General features: G+C 43.0%; 1 protein-coding gene across 1 annotated transcript in view; it reads left to right on the top strand.

The window, feature by feature from the left end:
• The window catches only part of LOC120979012 (complement factor H-like), a 139,902-nt gene that overhangs the window by 66,391 nt on the left and 56,254 nt on the right, over positions 1–17,257 (top strand). Inside the window, exons 3-4 of the mRNA XM_040407506.1 lie at positions 10,681–10,786; positions 11,850–11,926. Coding sequence (XP_040263440.1) covers positions 10,681–10,786; positions 11,850–11,926 — 183 coding nt within the window. The remainder of the gene's footprint in view (positions 1–10,680; positions 10,787–11,849; positions 11,927–17,257) is intronic.

Raw genomic sequence — 17,257 nt, 5'->3', positions numbered from 1 at the left:
GTTGGGGTAGGAGTGGTCTTGTCGCAGGGTCCTTCACCCAGTAAATGGCGCCCATGTGCATTTTTCTCTAAGAAACTCTCGACTGCTGAAAGAAATTATGATGTAGGGAATTGCTGGCCATTAAGTTGGCTTTTGAAGAATGGCGTCATTGGTTGGAAGGAGCAATCCATCCTATTACTGTGTTTACTTATCACAAAAATCGGGCTTACTTGGAGTCGGCTAAATGACTGAACCCAAGGCAGGCCAGATGGTCGCTGTTTTTCACCATATTTAACTTCATTGTCACCTATCGCCCTGGTGTTAAGAATGTCAAGGCTGATGCTTTGTCGCATAGCTTTCCTGGAAAGGGGGGGGGGAGCTTAGGAAGATCCTGGTCCGATTTTGTCCGAAGGGGTGGTTATATCCGCCCTATATCCCGACCTGGAGGCAGAGGTGTTGAAGGCTCAGGGAGATGCACCTGATTCTTGTCCTCCGGGGAAGTTGTTTGTTCCATCTGAATTACGTCACAAGGTGTTTGAGGAACATCACTGTACGGTTCTCACAGGACACCCTGGGAGCAGATCCACTGTTGATCTCATATCTCGTTGGATTCTGGTGGCCGGGGTTGCGTAAGTGTGTTGAGGACTATGTGTCAGCCTGTAGTACTTGTGCACGTGCTAATGTGACACATACTCGGCCTTCCGGGTCTTTGCTTCCGCTGCCCATCCCGTCCAGACCTTGGACTCATTTATCCATGGATTTTTTCACAGATTTACCTAATTCTTCAGGTAAAACTGTGATTCTGGTTGTTGTTGATCGATTTAGTAAGATTGCACACTTTATAGCATTACCAGGTCTTCCTAATGCTAAAACTCTTGCACAGGTGTTTGTCGACAACATCATGAAACTACATGGTATTTAGTGATGGACGAACATCATCCGGGATGGTTCGTGAACGCGATCGCGATCAAATGTTCGCGAACCGCAAGTTCGCGGCGGGCCCCATTCACTTTAATGGCAGATGAACCTGAAAAACCTTTAGCTCATATTTGCAGCCACCGCCTTAAAAATTAGGCATTCACCTGACATAAAAGAAATTGTGATTTTGTGGTTCGAGGTACATTATGCGGTCACCGCATAGAAAGTGTATAATTGGTATATAACACCCCTTCTTCAATCAGTTTTCTTGGGGGGCAACTGGTAAGGCTACTTTCACACTTGCGGCAGGACGGATCCGACAGGCTGTTCACCCTGTCGGATCCGTCCTCCCGCTATTTCGCCGTGCCGCCGGACAGCCGCTCTGTCCCAATTGACTATAATGCGGATGGGGGCGGAGCTCCGGCTCAGCACGGCAGTGCACGGTGAAAGGCCGCCGGACTAAAAGTCCTGCATGTCTGACTTTTTAGTCCGGCGGCCTCTCACAGCAAACTGCCGTACTGCGCCGGAGCTCCGCCCCGTCCCTATTATAGTCAATGGGGACGGAGCGGCCGTCCGGCGAAATAGCGGAAGGACGGATACGACACGGTGAACAGCAGCAAGTGTCCTGCCGCAAGTGTGAAAGTACCCTAAAATCACACCAGTAGAAATTATTAGTTCCAATGTAGTTTGTCCCTATCTGTAGCTGAGGTAACGCATCAAAACAGCAAACCAATGCTGCACTACCCAACTGCACTATGTAGAAAGTATATAATTGGTATATAACACCCCTGCTTCAATCAGTTTTTTGGGGGGGGCAACTGGTATATCACACCAGTAGAAATTATTTGTTCCAATGTCGTTTGTCCCTATCTGTAGCTGAGGTAACGCATCAAAACCGCAAACCAATGCTGCACTACCCAACTGCACTATATAGAAAGTATATAATTTGTATATAACACCCCTGCTTCAATCAGTTATTTTGGGGGGCAACTGGTAGATCACTATATCACACCAGTAGAAATTATTTGTTCCAATAGCGTTTGTCACTCTGTGTAGCTGCAGTATCGTAGCAGAACCGCACACAACTGCGGAACAATACAAATGCACTATAATATACTTTCTATGTTAGAAAGTATATTATAAGTGTATCACATCCCTCAGTATATCACACCTATCGATAGCACACCTATACCAGTCCTTAAAATGACTTTTGTGGCCCTATTAGCTAGTGTTTGGTGTCACTAACAGTCTGTCCCTGCACCTCAAAGCAACCTCTCCCTACACTGTCCAAACACAGAATGTAAAATGGCTGCCAGATCGCGTTCTGTTATAGGGTGGGGGTGTGTCCATGTGCTGAAACATTTCAATTGGCTGTCCTGTCCACCTGATGGATGTGTCATGGGTCAAATTTCTGTGCAATGCAAAAGAGTATGGCGCATGCGAACATCACCATATGTTCGCATGTTTGACGAATCGCGAACGACCTCTGGGGGCGAACTGCAAGGCTATCTCTAGTATACACATCCCTTGCTACCTGGATAGAAATCTTGTGGGGGTCATATGCCCCTACACAGCAGCTGCATGGAGTTTGTATGCTCCAACTGTTTTTGCTACATACATATTGCTCTGTAACTCAAAAACTCATTGATCAATTTCTACTAAACTTGGTACACATATCACTTACTATCTTGGAAAGAATACTGTGGAAGTAACATGCCGGTACACAATGTTTTTATGTATGTCCCGACATCTGTCTGTCTGTCTGTTATTTATGTGCGACCAAACGACTGGGCTGATCTTCACCAAATTTGGCACACAGGTACATCAGGTGTCAGGGAAGGTTTTAGACCAGGTCTCAGCTCTCTAGGACATACCGTTCCTGAGATATTCCCAAAAAATGACCTGCATTAGCCAATACAAGCCTGCAAGTCTTTCTCTTAAAATCCCAACTGCAATACACACGGTCACATGTCCCTTATCAGTTAGTAGAAGCTCGCAGGCCCTTAGTCTTCACATACACACAGTTTTACTCCAGGTTTCCATAACAACCTAGCCATTTTTCTTCACTGCTGTAGGTCAGCTTTACGCTAGGGCTACATGACTTAATAGGATGGAAGAATTTCCTCCGTCTACTAATACCTACCCTGATCCCCTTTAAATAATCACACCAACACCTACTTGCTTTGGTAAAATGACCATGACGGCCAAACTTTATTATTCCACACATTACAAGCAACATCTTTCACCATATAACATGAATAATAATAATAATAATAATAATAACAACAGCAGGCACTTTTTACACATCCCTCAACATTATCACCTACTGCACCGTAACAAGGATCCTGGAGGGCAACCCAAACTAGCAGTATCCTCCTTCACCGCCTCACCTCGTACTTCAAACTTACCCTTGGCCGCACTCACCGACCCAAGGGCACCAACTCCTTGAAGTATACCAGTATCCCTCCTGTAGGCCGTGTAGCCCAAACAGGAGCCCCATCCTCGTTATTAACAAACCATATGAGATGCAGGCTCCAACATGTCCTGCATCTCTTAACCATTGAATTGCTCCCCCAGGATCCCATATCAAGCAGCCCCTTCTAAACTGCCACAGGGCTCCAACCAATACAAGGGTGGGAGGGTGGGAAAAAACTCGCTGGCTCTAGCTGGCAACTGACCAGTAGCCCCTCCCTCTGTGATTTATATACAGCCCGCCAAACTACCAACTCCCCCCACTCCGTTCAGCAGACCAGCCCCCCACCATGCACCATCCCAGCAGCATTAACCCCTTACTAGTCTACGGTCTTCCCCCTAAGTCAGTACGCCCTACGCTATGTCTGCGCCTCGCTCCGTTGCTATTATGATGACAAGTGTCGCACGACACATAGGACACAACTACACTGCTACATGTGTCGCGCGACATTGATGTTGCACCAATGTCACGCGACAATTTTTTATTTTAATGATAGTCTATGGTGTTGCACTGCGATATGTGGCATGCTGCGACTGCGACAGTCGCATAAAAATCCACCATGGATGAATTTTTTGTGACTGTCGCAGTCGCAGCATGCCACACGTCGCAGTGCGACACCATAGCCTATCATTATAAAAATTGTTGAGACAAAATGTCACACGACACATGTCGTCATGTAGCCCTAGCATTAAAGGTACAGGGCGCTGTGGAGGTCACTGTTAAAGAGGCATTTACTGTGGATGTTACTGTTAAGGGGACAGGCTGCTGTGGAAGTCACTGTTAAGGGGGCGGACACTGTGGAGGTCACTGTTAAGGGGGCAGGGGCCACTATTAAAGGGGCAACTGCTGTGGAGGTCACTATTAAGGCAGCAGGGTACTGTAAGGTCACTGTTAAGGGAGCGAGTTACTGTGGAGGTTACTGTTAAGGGGGTGGGCCCCTGAGGAGGTCACTGTCAAGGGAGTGTGGTGCTGTGAAACTCACTGTTAAAGAGGCGGGCTGCTGTGAAGGTCAAAGTTAAGGAGATGGGCTGCTGTGGAGGTCCCATTTTAAAGTGGCGGATCACTGTGGGGGGACTAATATGGCACATAGTATATGAGTTAAATTCAGTAAATGCAAATCCTTCAGGCACAAGTGCAGAGAAGTCAGCCTTTATTTTAAATACATTCAAAAGATAGAACAGTTACATTGTGGTGATTAAGTGCAACTTTGCTAGTAGTATTATAGCCAAGACTGAACTTCTTGTAGTCAGCAATTCCAGTTGCTGGAAAATAGCAAGAACCACAAGGCTACAATAAATGAGAGGAAAAGTTAAGACACAAACAAAAAAAATCTAAACTTAGGAAAATCCTTAACAAATATAACACTAAGCTCAGAGACAGATTTACAACCTGTCAGAGCTTTTTTCAAATTAACAATTTAAAACTCATGACAATTTGTGTTGCGGTTGTTACATTTGTCTTTTACCCTTAGGCCACCTGCGAGTGAACAAACATAAGATCCGCAAGAATTTCCATGCGGATTTATGTGCGTTTCTGCAGCATATCCGCACCTAAATCCGTAATTTCTAATTGTGGATTTTGGTGCAGATTGGAGGCAGTTTTGCAACTGATCTCACCCTTCTATTGAAAAGGTGATATCCAGTAGGGTACTTTCACACAATTGATCCTGACAATCCCCTTCCAAAAATCAACGTGGATTCCACCCTGATATATGATGCATTTTTCTTGTAGGCGCATTTTGGTGTAGCTTTTAAGGGGGGGGGGGCTGCATTCTGCTCCAAGATAGGGTATGCTGCTTTTTTTTCCAAGCACGGTTTTTCCGACACCTAAAAAAAAGCCAATTTCGTTTCTCAAGGCAGGCTGTTTGGAGTAGTTTTTGGAGCTGATTCAGACATGGAAAATGCGGCAAAATCATGGCCTGTTCACAGTTTTTGCAGATTTTGGCCTTTTTTTCTTATTGGAATCGGCTCCAAAATGATCACCAAAATATTCATTCACATGAACATGAATGTAAGAGCTCCATGCCCGTGCTGCAGACCTCAAATAGCAGTCTGCATCACACGAGCATCGGCCTTGTGCACTCCGTGATGCGGACCCATTAACTTGATCTGCAAGATATGGCCAAAGATAGTCCTATCTTTTGCGGTGTGGAGGGACGGACCCGAAAGTCCACGGGAGCACTTCATAGTGTTTCCGCGGGTTCCGATCCGTGCTTCTGCTCCGCAACAGATAGGACATGTTCTATTTTTGGCCTCATCTTGCATATCTTGGACGAATTCAAGTCAATAGGTCCACATCCGCATCACGGAGTGCACATGGTCAGTGCCCGTATATTGCAGACCTTCCATTTGCGGTCCACAATACAGGGCATTGAGCCCTTACATTCATGTGCATGAGCCCTAAGGGTGCCAAACAGAACATAGAAAAAATGGGTGCTCTCTTAGGCAATAGCTCATTATTAAATGGTATGAAATGGGTTAATAAGTAAAAACCTTCGCAAAAAAACAAGGAAGAATGCTTGAATGAAAAAATGCCAAAAACCTATGATCATACCTGATGAAGAATGAGTGGTCAAACTGCATCACATACAGATGTAGCAGGGTTAACACACAAACTCTTAACTTAAATTTCTTAACTCATCGCGTTATCTTGATACAAAAGCCATTGAAAAGCAATGGAAGGTGTTTGCTTAACGCATTTAGTTTAGATAACACGTCTCAAAAAGCATGTGTTAACTCTACTACATCTGTATGTATCAATAAGTTATACTCTGTGATATCAGTGGACGATGTTTTCTTCCTTATGCCTTAGGCCCTCAATAGACCAATCCTATCCTTGTCCGGACAAGAATAGAACATGTTCTATTTTTTGGTGGGGGGCCCCGGAACGGAGATACGGAATGCGGACAGCACCTTGCAGCCTCATTGAAGTGAAAGGGTCCGCATCCAAGCAGCAAAAAATGCGGCTCGGATGCTCACCCAAACAACCTGCTTGTGCATGAGTCCTTATTCACACAGTCAGTATTTGGTCAGTTATTTCCATCAGTGATTGTGAGCCAAAACCAGGAGTGGAGCCTCCACAGACATAAGGTATAAGGGAAAGATCTGCACCTGTTCTGTGTTTAGAGCCGCACTTGGTTTTGGCTCAAAATCAGTAATGGAGATCACTGACCAAAGACTGTATTAATAAGGGCTCATTCACACGAACGTGTGCTGCCCGTTGCCGTATTGCGGACCGCATTTGCGGATCCGCAATTCACGGGCACCGTTCCGTGTGCATTCCGCATCACGGATGCGGACCCATTCACTACAATGGGTCCGCAAATCCGGAGATGCAGAAAAGAAGTGCCTCCGCAAAAAGATAGAACATGCGCTATCTTTTTGCTGAACGGACGGCTTGCAGACCCATTCAAGTGAATGGGTCCGCGATCCCCATGCAACTGGCCCACGGTCGGTGCCCGTGCATTGCGGACCGCAATTTGCGGTCCACAGCACGGGCACAGGCTTCACACGGTCATGTGAACAAGCCCTAAGGCAGTACTGAACTATAAGTGCTTGAAGATACATTTTGGTGCCTTTCATTCTACCCTTAGGTCATATGGTTAGTGTTCCCGCACACTGCGCGGATTATGCTAGTTTATTTGACAAACCTCATGTACACTTTGCTTTTTTCATAGGTGTAGAAATTGCCTGTTGCGAAGTTTTTTAAATCCACAGCACATCAATTTTTCGTGCGAATCCGCACCCTCTGTAGAGCGTTTTTCTCATAAACGTCAATGGGGTTGTTTACATAAACAGATAATCTGCATGAAAATGCGCACCAAAAAATGCACATTTTCTACACACAAATCTGTACCATGTGCAGGTACTCTTAGGCCACCTGCACACATTGAGGTATTTTCCGTGCAGATTACCGTGGCGAAAAACTGGCATTTTACAGTACCAGCAAAGTACATGAGATTACACCTAATCTCATGTACACTTTATGGATATTTTTCTGTGAAAATCTGCAGCATGTCAATTGTATTTCCGTTTTTTTTCGCTGTGGATTTCTCCATTTTCAATAGAAGGTTGAGATCTGAGACAAAACTGCATCCAATCCACACCAAAAATATTAGACATTGTGGATTTTGGTACGGATATGCTGCAGAAACAAACTTAAATCTGCACAGAAATTTGTGTAGATTTTATGTGCGTTCACTCGCACCGGCAGGGAACAGCCTGGCGGATCTCTTTGCATTCTGTCATTGCCCGAAGCTTGTAAGTCTCTGTCCGGCCTCATTACCTATAATGGAGACCGCTGGAGATCTATAGCGCTAGTATAAAACCAATCCAGTTTCCTTTGTAGGTTCCACTCCTAGTTTTGGCTTAAAAATACTGATGCAAAATGCTGATCGGATACTAACTCTGCTGAAGTGGCCTTTGGCTGGTAGGACATGTTTGGGGCTGCACATGTTCTGTACGTGTACTTCTGACTACAATAAAAAAATACAGCAAGCTGCATTTTTTGTGTGTAGTAAGTCTCTATTGGCGCTTGACTTCCATCAAAGTATCATAAAAAAACACCAAAGAAGGGTAGAAACTGTGGCTGCGCACTGAAGCGAAAAAAGCTGTCAAAAAGTTATCACTTTATTATTCCTGCAAAATTACCACAAAAATGTCATGTTGAAATCAGTGCATTCCTAATTTAGATGGATTAGCAACCCACTGGCTAACGAGTATCAAGAATAGATTATGTTCCGTACCAAAATATACCATGTAATTCATGATTAAATATATAGAAATATATAACATCATGAGTAAATAGAATACAGACTCTCACTAATGTTGGCGGTGAGCCCATATAAACAGCAGGAGACTGGGGGTTAGGGAAGCTCTCTTTATCTAAATATAATTAGTTCACAATTTCAACACAAAATTCCATAAGGTGGTTACTAGTAATTATGAGGTAGGGAAAAACACCAGCGGATTCATAAAGAGCCATTTCTTCTTTCCATAATGCGTAAAATCTGTTATAAACATCTGAAAGCAGATGCACAAGTAGGAATAGTGTCACACATAGGATCAGCAACTGTTCCAAGACGTAATGCAGAGGATAAACAGCCTGGATGGCATCAGAGAGCAATAAGTCAGAAGAGCCACGACACTGTCGTTCATCCTGACTAATGAATGCAATATTATGGACATGAAATTAGTCTGACAAATACGGTACTTGACTTTTTGACAGCTTTTTAACTTTCGTGACATGGCAATTAGCGGTAATCCTCATGCAGTTACCATGGCGTGGCCACAAACATGAAATAGAACCTTTAGGGCTCATGAACACAAAGTTTTATTTTTCTCTGTCATTTTCGTTTTTTTGTTTATGTTTTTTTTTTTTTGTGGAACCATTTACTTCAATGAGGCCACAAAAAACGGAAATGACTTTGTGTGCATTCCATGTCCATATGGCTATTCTGCAAAAAAATAGAACCTGGACAAGGATAAGACTGTTCTACTAGGGGCCAGCTGTTCTGCAAAGTGCAGAATGCACACAGCCGGTATCCGTGTTTTGCGGATCCACAATTTGCAGACCGCAAAACATCCAAAGGTCATGTGTATGAGACCTTTGGGAGGATTCACACACAGGATTTTTTGGAAATACGCCAAAGATGTTTTAGAGCCAAACGCAGAAGTGGTTCCAGCAGAAAGGAGAAGTATAAGTCTTTTTTATATATATATATATATATATATATATATATATATATATATATATATATATATATATATATATACACAGTACAGACCAAAAGTTTGGACACACTTTCTCATTCAAAGAGTTTTCTTTATTTTCATGACTATGAAAATTGTAGATTCACACTGAAGGCATCAAAACTATGAATTAACACATGTGGAATTATATACATAACAAACAAGTGTGAAACAACTGAAAATATGTCATATTCTAGGTTCTTCAAAGTAGCCACCTTTTGCTTTGATTACTGCTTTGCACACTCTTGGCATTCTCTTGATGAGCTTCAAGAGGTAGTCCCCTGAAATGGTTTTCACTTCACAGGTGTGCCCTGTCAGGTTTAATAAGTGGGATTTCTTGCCTTATAAATGGGGTTGGGACCATCAGTTGCGTTGAGGAGAAGTCAGGTGGATACACAGCTGATAGTCCTACTGAATAGACTGTTAGAATTTGTATTATGGCAAGAAAAAAGCAGCTAAGTAAAGAAAAACGAGTGGCCATCATTACTTTAAGAAATGAAGGTCAGTCAGTCAGATGAAAAATTGGGAAAACTTTGAAAGTAAGGGCTATTTGACCATGAAGGAGAGTGATAGGGTGCTGCGCCAGATGACCTGGCCTTCACAGTCACCGGACCTGAACCCAATCGAGATGGTTTGGGGTGAGCTGGACCGCAGAGTGAAGGCAAAAGGGCCAACAAGTGCTAAGCATCTCTGGGAACTCCTTCAAGACTGTTGGAAGACCATTTCAGGGGACTACCTCTTGAAGCTCATCAAGAGAATGCCAAGAGTGTGCAAAGCAGTAATCAAAGCAAAAGGTGGCTACTTTGAAGAACCTAGAATATGACATATTTTCAGTTGTTTCACACTTGTTTGTTATGTATATAATTCCACATGTGTTAATTCATAGTTTTGATGCCTTCATAGTCATGAAAATATAGAAAACTCTTTGAATGAGAAGGTGTGTCCAAACTTTTGGTCTGTACTGTATATATTTATATATTTTCCATTCCTCTTAAATCCACTTGAGCCATTGGCTCAAAAAACTGCACCAAATAAACCTGAACAAAACCTTATCAAAACCTGTATGTGTGAATATATGATTATTCTTCCTCTTTCCTGATCCATATTTCTGGGTTAAAAAAAAAACTGGCACAAAAACTGCAGCATTTAAAAAAAATGTTTAGTGGGAAGTCACCCTTAATGTTGTGACACTGGTGGACGGTGGTTTAAGTGCTAGCTGGAGATTAGTATGAGGTGGACAACAAAACCCCCTTGCCCACCTAAAATCTTGGCATTTCAAGAGAAAATGCCATCCCTGGACTAGATTTTTTATTGTTACTAACTTCCTTGGGGACTTTAAAGGGTACCTGTCACGTTGAACATGGTGTCTGAGCTGCAGGCAGCATATTATAGAGCAGGAGGAGCTGAGCAGATTGATATATAGTTTTGTGGGAAAAGATTCAGTAAAACTTGTATTTCAGCTATCAATATTAAAGTCCTGTAAATTCTGTGATTTATAATTAGGTCCTTAGGTTCATTGAATCACTACTGAATTAAAGCTTGTTTTTCTGCTCTCGACAGAGAAATCATGTGGTCATCCTGGAGATACACCCTTTGGCACATTCGAACTAATAGAAGGAGATGAGTTAGTATTTGGAGCTGTGGTGGAATACACTTGTGATGAGGGGTATGTACTGTATAAACCATAAGTACACTCAAAGCCAACATGCACCGTTCTTGCCTGTTTTCTAACCATGACTCAATCCATTCAAATAAATTGTTCTGGATTATTATGTAAGATCTATCTGTGTTTCTATCTGTGTTTTACGAACAGAAATCAGAATGGTGACCTCAACCAGGCCTAATTAGCATAACAACTAATAGCAACTTTTTATAATTTTTTTTATAATTGCCGCTGATTCGACTTTGCTGTTAAAGTGACTTGAGGAGAACATATTTGTAAATATGTTAGTTGCTATAGTAGTATAACTTTATTTAGTATAACTAAGTAAAGGACACAGATTTAGTAGTAGGCCTCTTTTGCTCAGCTTTGATTTGGAATGTTGGACGCATTTTAGGTGGGCATTTTAGATGCTGGTCTTCATGAGTCCCTGTGCTGGCGGTGGATCTACTGGAGTTTTGTAGAGACGCTGGCCTCTACATAATTCATTGGTCCAATGCCACTTCCAAATGTAAGACAGCTTCCTAGCTGTCTTTCATTTAGACCATTTTCAACCCCTACCCCAGGCATAGAAAATGGTAAGTGAGACGGGCTCACGGCATGCCTTTTTTTAGACCTGGCGTGAGCGGGGAAAAGTCTCAGATTGTGACACAAAGGACATTTTTTGCCTCAATCTGCACCAGAAATATGCCCTAATATAGTCGTATTTCTGGGTAGTAAATTACACCCTTAGTGTCTATATTAGGGCCACAACACCAAGGATGCAAACACCCTCCCATGGTTTTGCTAAACAGAATAGAGATCTTTATGGTTCTCAAAAAGCAATGCAGTGATATAGTTTTGTCCTCCACTGAAATGGTGTTGGGAATTTGGACTCTGTATGAATCAGTAAAAATAATACAAAACTAGAATTATCCTCAGTCACTGGCAATCATCTTTATAGCACTGGCCTCTACGCAGTCAGACCTACATAGACTTGTCATATGGCAGCAGAAATCCATTACAAGCTAAAATATTCATGCACACATCCTACCTTTACTTCTATATATTGTATGTATTTTTACACCAGGTATCAGATGGTGAGCAAGCATAAAACTCGAGTATGTTCTGACATTGGTTGGACAAATGAACCTCCTCACTGTGAAGGTAGGGAAAATAACCAGTTTATATGAATATTTTAATTCCTCGATGAGTAAACTATCACAGATCCTGATCTAGATCTGAACTTACTGATTATCCAACGTATATTGATTGGCCTCTCCTTTGAGAGGACCGCTTCTCTAGAAGCTAGTTTCTCAATATGTTGTGTGAAACACACCAAGACTGTATATGTGCTAGGACACCAGGTAATGCTCCTACTGTCATTATGATGTGCTAGTCATATACAGTTAAACATATCATAATAGTGTTGTCGGAAACATTGCCATAGTAGTCCATCCACTGCAATATTGAGTGGTTTACGTGTATTAGGCTGGAAACAGATCTTTTTAGGGTGGTGTCATACACAGAATGCTGTTTTTAGCACTTTGTTCAGCATAATGCCTCTTGCACACGACCATGTGCCCCCCGTGGCCGTATTGCGTCCCGTATACGGTGGGTCCGCAATACACGGGGCACCGATCGTGTGCATTCCACATCACAGATGCAGACCCATTCACTTCAATGGGTCCGCAAATCCGGAGATGCGGTGCGGAACAGAAGCACGGAACGGAAGCACTATGGAATGCTTCTGTGGTGTTCCATTCCGTGCTTCCGTTCCACAAAAATATAGAACTTGTCATATCTTTTTGCGGAACGAACGGATTGCGGCCCCATTCAAGTGCAATGTAAACAATGCATATTGAGATGGTTGTCCTTACTTTTGGGTCCAGTGGATTAACAAAAAAAATTTGCATGCTTTAGAAATATCAAAAATGGCTGCATAGAAAAATGCCACCATCGCTTTTTTAAAAAATGCCTACAATTCATGGAGTTTTTACATTCCAAAAAGAAAAATCCCAAAAAGTGAGTGTGAAGGAAACCTAAGGACCTATTCAGATCAGCATTGTAAAGCTTGTCTGTAATCTGTGTTGAATCAATAGTGATTGACAACATTTTGGTCTGTATGACATTAGTATCTCATCAATTTTTTTACGTAAAAAAAACTTATTTCATTTCTTTTCAGTATTTCCTAGTAACCATCTATGAAAAACAGATGACCTACGGATGGGATCCATGTGCTAATACATTTTTTTTTTCATGGGCCCATTGACTTGAGTGCGCAAATCTAGTGCGTGCATGCTACAATTCTCTATTAGGGCTCATTCACACGACTGTTCCGTTTTTCCGTATGGCATATACAGTATACAGTAATTACATAGAAAAAATTGGGCCTGGGCATAACATTTTCAATAGATGGTTTCCGCAAAAACGGAATGGATATGGAATACATACGGAGTACATTCCATTTTTTTGCGGAACCATTGAAATGAATGGTTCCGTATACGGACCGTATACGGAACGCAAAAAATGGCCCGTATACGGAATGCAAAAAAGTTCATGTGAACGAGCCCTTAGTGTGTACAGAAAATCATTCGTGTGAATTGGCTCATTGACTATAATGTTTCAGTGCTCAGTCTGTATGCTGTTCATTCTAAACGTGAACAGCAGATGGACATGAACATCACTCATGTGAATAGGCCCTTAACGCGATTTTCAAGGCTTTTTTTTTATTAGCCAAAACAAACATGGATACAAAAGAGGGGTAAAGTACCAGTCTTTATACTTTTTTCCTTTTTTTGGACCCATACTTGACTTTGTAAAAAAATACATCAGAGACTACAAGTGTCAATCTAGGTACACAGGTCCCAAACACATACCCTGGTGGATATGCACACTGGCCCACACTAATCTGTTTGTCAGTTTTTGGCATAATTTGCTAAAAGTTGAACAAACACATAATTTTCCCTCAATAGACTTGAAAAATGATAAGAAAAGTGGGCATAGTCTCCCAAGAGACATAGGGGCACATTTATTAAGACCGGTGTTTTAGACGCCTGTCTTAATAAAGCCCTGCACTGGTGGTGGATTGGCCGCAGATAGGCCCCTTTCAAACGGGCCAGTTGAACGCATTGAACCCGCACTGAATCCGGACCCATTCATTTCTATGGGGCTTTGCACACGAGCGGTGATTTTCACGCATCACTTGTGCGTTGAGTGAAAATCGCAGCAAGCTCTATATTCAGCGTTTTTCACGCAACGCAGGCCCCATAGAAGTGAATGGGGCCGCGTGAAAATCGCAAGCATCCGCAAGCAAGTGCGGATGCGGTGCGATTTTCACGCATGGTTGCTAGGTGACAATCGGGCTGGGGACCCGATCTGTATTATTTTCCCTTATAACATGGTTATAAGGGAAAATAATAGCATTCTGAATACAGAATGCAAAGTAAAATAGTGATGGAGGGGTTAAAAAAAAAAAAAAACTCACCGAGTCCACTTGATCGCGTAGTTGCCGATCTCTGTCTTCTTCTGTAATGTTGAGCTGCCGGCTAAGGACCTGTGGTGACGTCACATCACATAATCCAATCACATGGTCCCTCACCATGGTGATGATGAACCATGTGATGAGCACAGTGACGTCATCAAAGGTCCTATTCCTGTGCACAGCAAAGAAGAAGACAGAAGAGAAGCCGGGCTGCGCGATCAAGTGGATTAAGGTGAGTTAAATTATTTTTTATTTATTTTTAACCCCTCCAGCCCTATTGTACTATGCATTCTGTATTAACAATGCTATAATTTTCCCTTATAACCATGTTATAAGGGAAAATAATACAATCTACAGAACACCTAACCCAAACCCGAACCTCTGTGAAGAAGTTTGGGTTTGGGTACCAAACATGCCGATTTTTCTCACGCGCGTGCAAAACGCATTACAATGTTTTGCACTCGCGTGGAAAAATTGTGCATGTTCCCGCAATGCACCCGCACCTTTTCCCGCAACGCCCGTGTGAAACCAGCCTTAGGCCCCTTTCACACGAGCGAGTATTCCGCGCGGATGCGATGCGGGAGGTGAACGCATTGCACCCGCACTGAATCCTGACCCATTCATTTCTATGAGGCTGTGCACACGAGCGGTGATTTTCACGCATCACTTGTGCGTTGCGTGAAAATCAGAGCATGCTCCTCTTTGTGCGTTTTCCACATAACGCAGGCCCCATAGAAATGAATGTGGTTGTGTGAAAATCGCAAGCATCCGCAAGCAAGTGCGGATGCGGTGCGATTTTCACGCACGGTTGCTAGGAGACGATCGGAATGGGGACCCGATCATTATTATTTTCCCTTATAACATGGTTATAAGGGAAAATAATAGAATTCTGAATACAGAATGCATAGTAAAATAGTGCTGAAGGGGTTAAAAAAATAAAATAAAAATTTAACTCACCTTAATCCACTTGCTCGCGCAGCCCGGCATCTCTTCTGTCTTCATCTTAGCTGTGTGCAGGAAAAGGACCTGTGGTGACGTTACTCCGGTCATCAGATGATCCATCACCATGGTAAAAGATCATGTGACGGACCATGTGATGACCGGAGTGACGTCACCACAGGTCCTTTTCCTGCACACAGCTAAGATGAAGACAGAAGAGATGCTGGGCTGCGCGAGCAAGTGGATTAAGGTGAGTTAAATAATTTTTTTAACCCCTCCAGCCCTATTGTACTATGCATTCTGTATTCAGATTGCTATTATTTTCCCTTATAACCATGTTATAGGGGAAAATAATACAATCTACAAAACACCGATCCCAAGCCCGAACTTCTGTGAAGAAGTTCGGGTTTGGGTACCAAACATGCGCGATTTTTCTCACGCGAGTGCAAAATGCATTACAATGTTTTGCACTCGCGCGGAAAAATCGCGCATGTTCACGCAACGCACCCACACCTTTTGCGGCAACGCCCGTGTGAAAGAGGCCTTAGCAACCATCAGTGAAAAACGCATCGCACCCGCACTTGCTTACGGATGCAATGCGTTTTTCACGCAGCCCCATTCACTTCTATGGGGCCAGGGCTGCGTGAAAAATGCAGAATATAGAACCTGCTGCGATTTTCACGCAACGCAGAACTGATGCGTGAAAATCATTGCTCATATACACAGCCCCATTGAAATGAATGGGTCAGGATTCAGTGCGGGTGCTAAGCGTTCACGTCACGCAATGCACACCGCGCGGAAAACTCGCTCGTGTGAAAGGGGCCTTACATTTAGACCATTTTCTATGCTTAAAACAGGCATAGAAAATGGTAAATGAGTCAGGCCTACTGGCCCCTCCCCTTCCACTTTTCTGGACCCGGCGTGAGCGGGGAGAAGTCGCATATTGGTGGTGCAAAGGACCTTTGTGCCGCAAGCTGCGCCAGAAATACGCCTAAGGGTCCATTCACACGTCCGTAGAATGGGTCCACATCCTTTCCGCAAATTGCAGAACGGGTGCGGACCCATTCATTCTCTATGAGAGTGTGCTGTCCGCATCCGCATTTCCTGAGCGCGCCCCTGATCTTCCAGTCCGCGGCTCCGGAAAAAAATAGAACATGTCCTATTCTTGTCCGCAATTGCGGACAAGAATAGGCAGTGCTATGGGGGTGTCGGCCGGGTGTATTGCTGATCCGCAATACACAACGGACGTGTGAATGGACCCTAATATAGGCATATTTCTGTTTAATAAATGACCCCCATAGTTTGCACCACAATTTGCCTCAATAAATGAAGAGAAGGGGCACAACATTTTGGCACAAATCTATGTCTGTTCATAGCAGATTTAGAGTATATACACACATGAATTTGGCTCTGGCATTTTTTGCTGGTAAAAATTGCAAGAATAAGCATGGGGTGGGGGAGTTGAAACATAGAAACATAGAAACATAGAATGTGTCGGCAGATAAGAACCATTTGGCCCATCCAGTCTGCCCAATATACTAAATACTATGGATAGCCCCTGGCCCTATCTTATATGAAGGATGGCCTTATGCCTATCCCATGCATGCTTAAACTCCTCCACTGTATTTGCAGCTACCACTTCTGCAGGAAGGCTATTCCATGCATCCACTACTCTCTCAGTAAAGTAATACTTCCTGATATTACTTTTAAACCTTTGCCCCTCTAATTTAAAACTATGTCCTCTTGTAGCAGTTTTTCTTCTTTTAAATATTCTCTCCTCTTTTACCTTGTTGATTCCCTTTATGTATTTAAAAGTTTCTATCATATCCCCTCGGTCTCGTCTTTCTTCCAAGCTATACATGTTAAGGTCCTTTAATCTTTCCTGGTAAGTTTTATCCTGCAATCCATGTACCAGTTTAGTAGCTCTTCTCTGAACTCTCTCCAAAGTATCAATATCCTTCTGGAGATATGGTCTCCAGTACTGAGCACAATACTCCAAATGAGGTCTCACTAGTGCTCTGTAGAGCGGCATGAGCACCTCCCTCTTTCTACTGGTAATTCCTCTCCCTATACAC

This window comes from Bufo bufo, chromosome 9, assembly GCF_905171765.1.
Source record: "Bufo bufo chromosome 9, aBufBuf1.1, whole genome shotgun sequence".
In the NCBI taxonomy this organism is placed as follows: Eukaryota; Metazoa; Chordata; class Amphibia; order Anura; family Bufonidae; genus Bufo; species Bufo bufo.
This window is presented reverse-complemented; position numbering and strand designations above follow the sequence as displayed.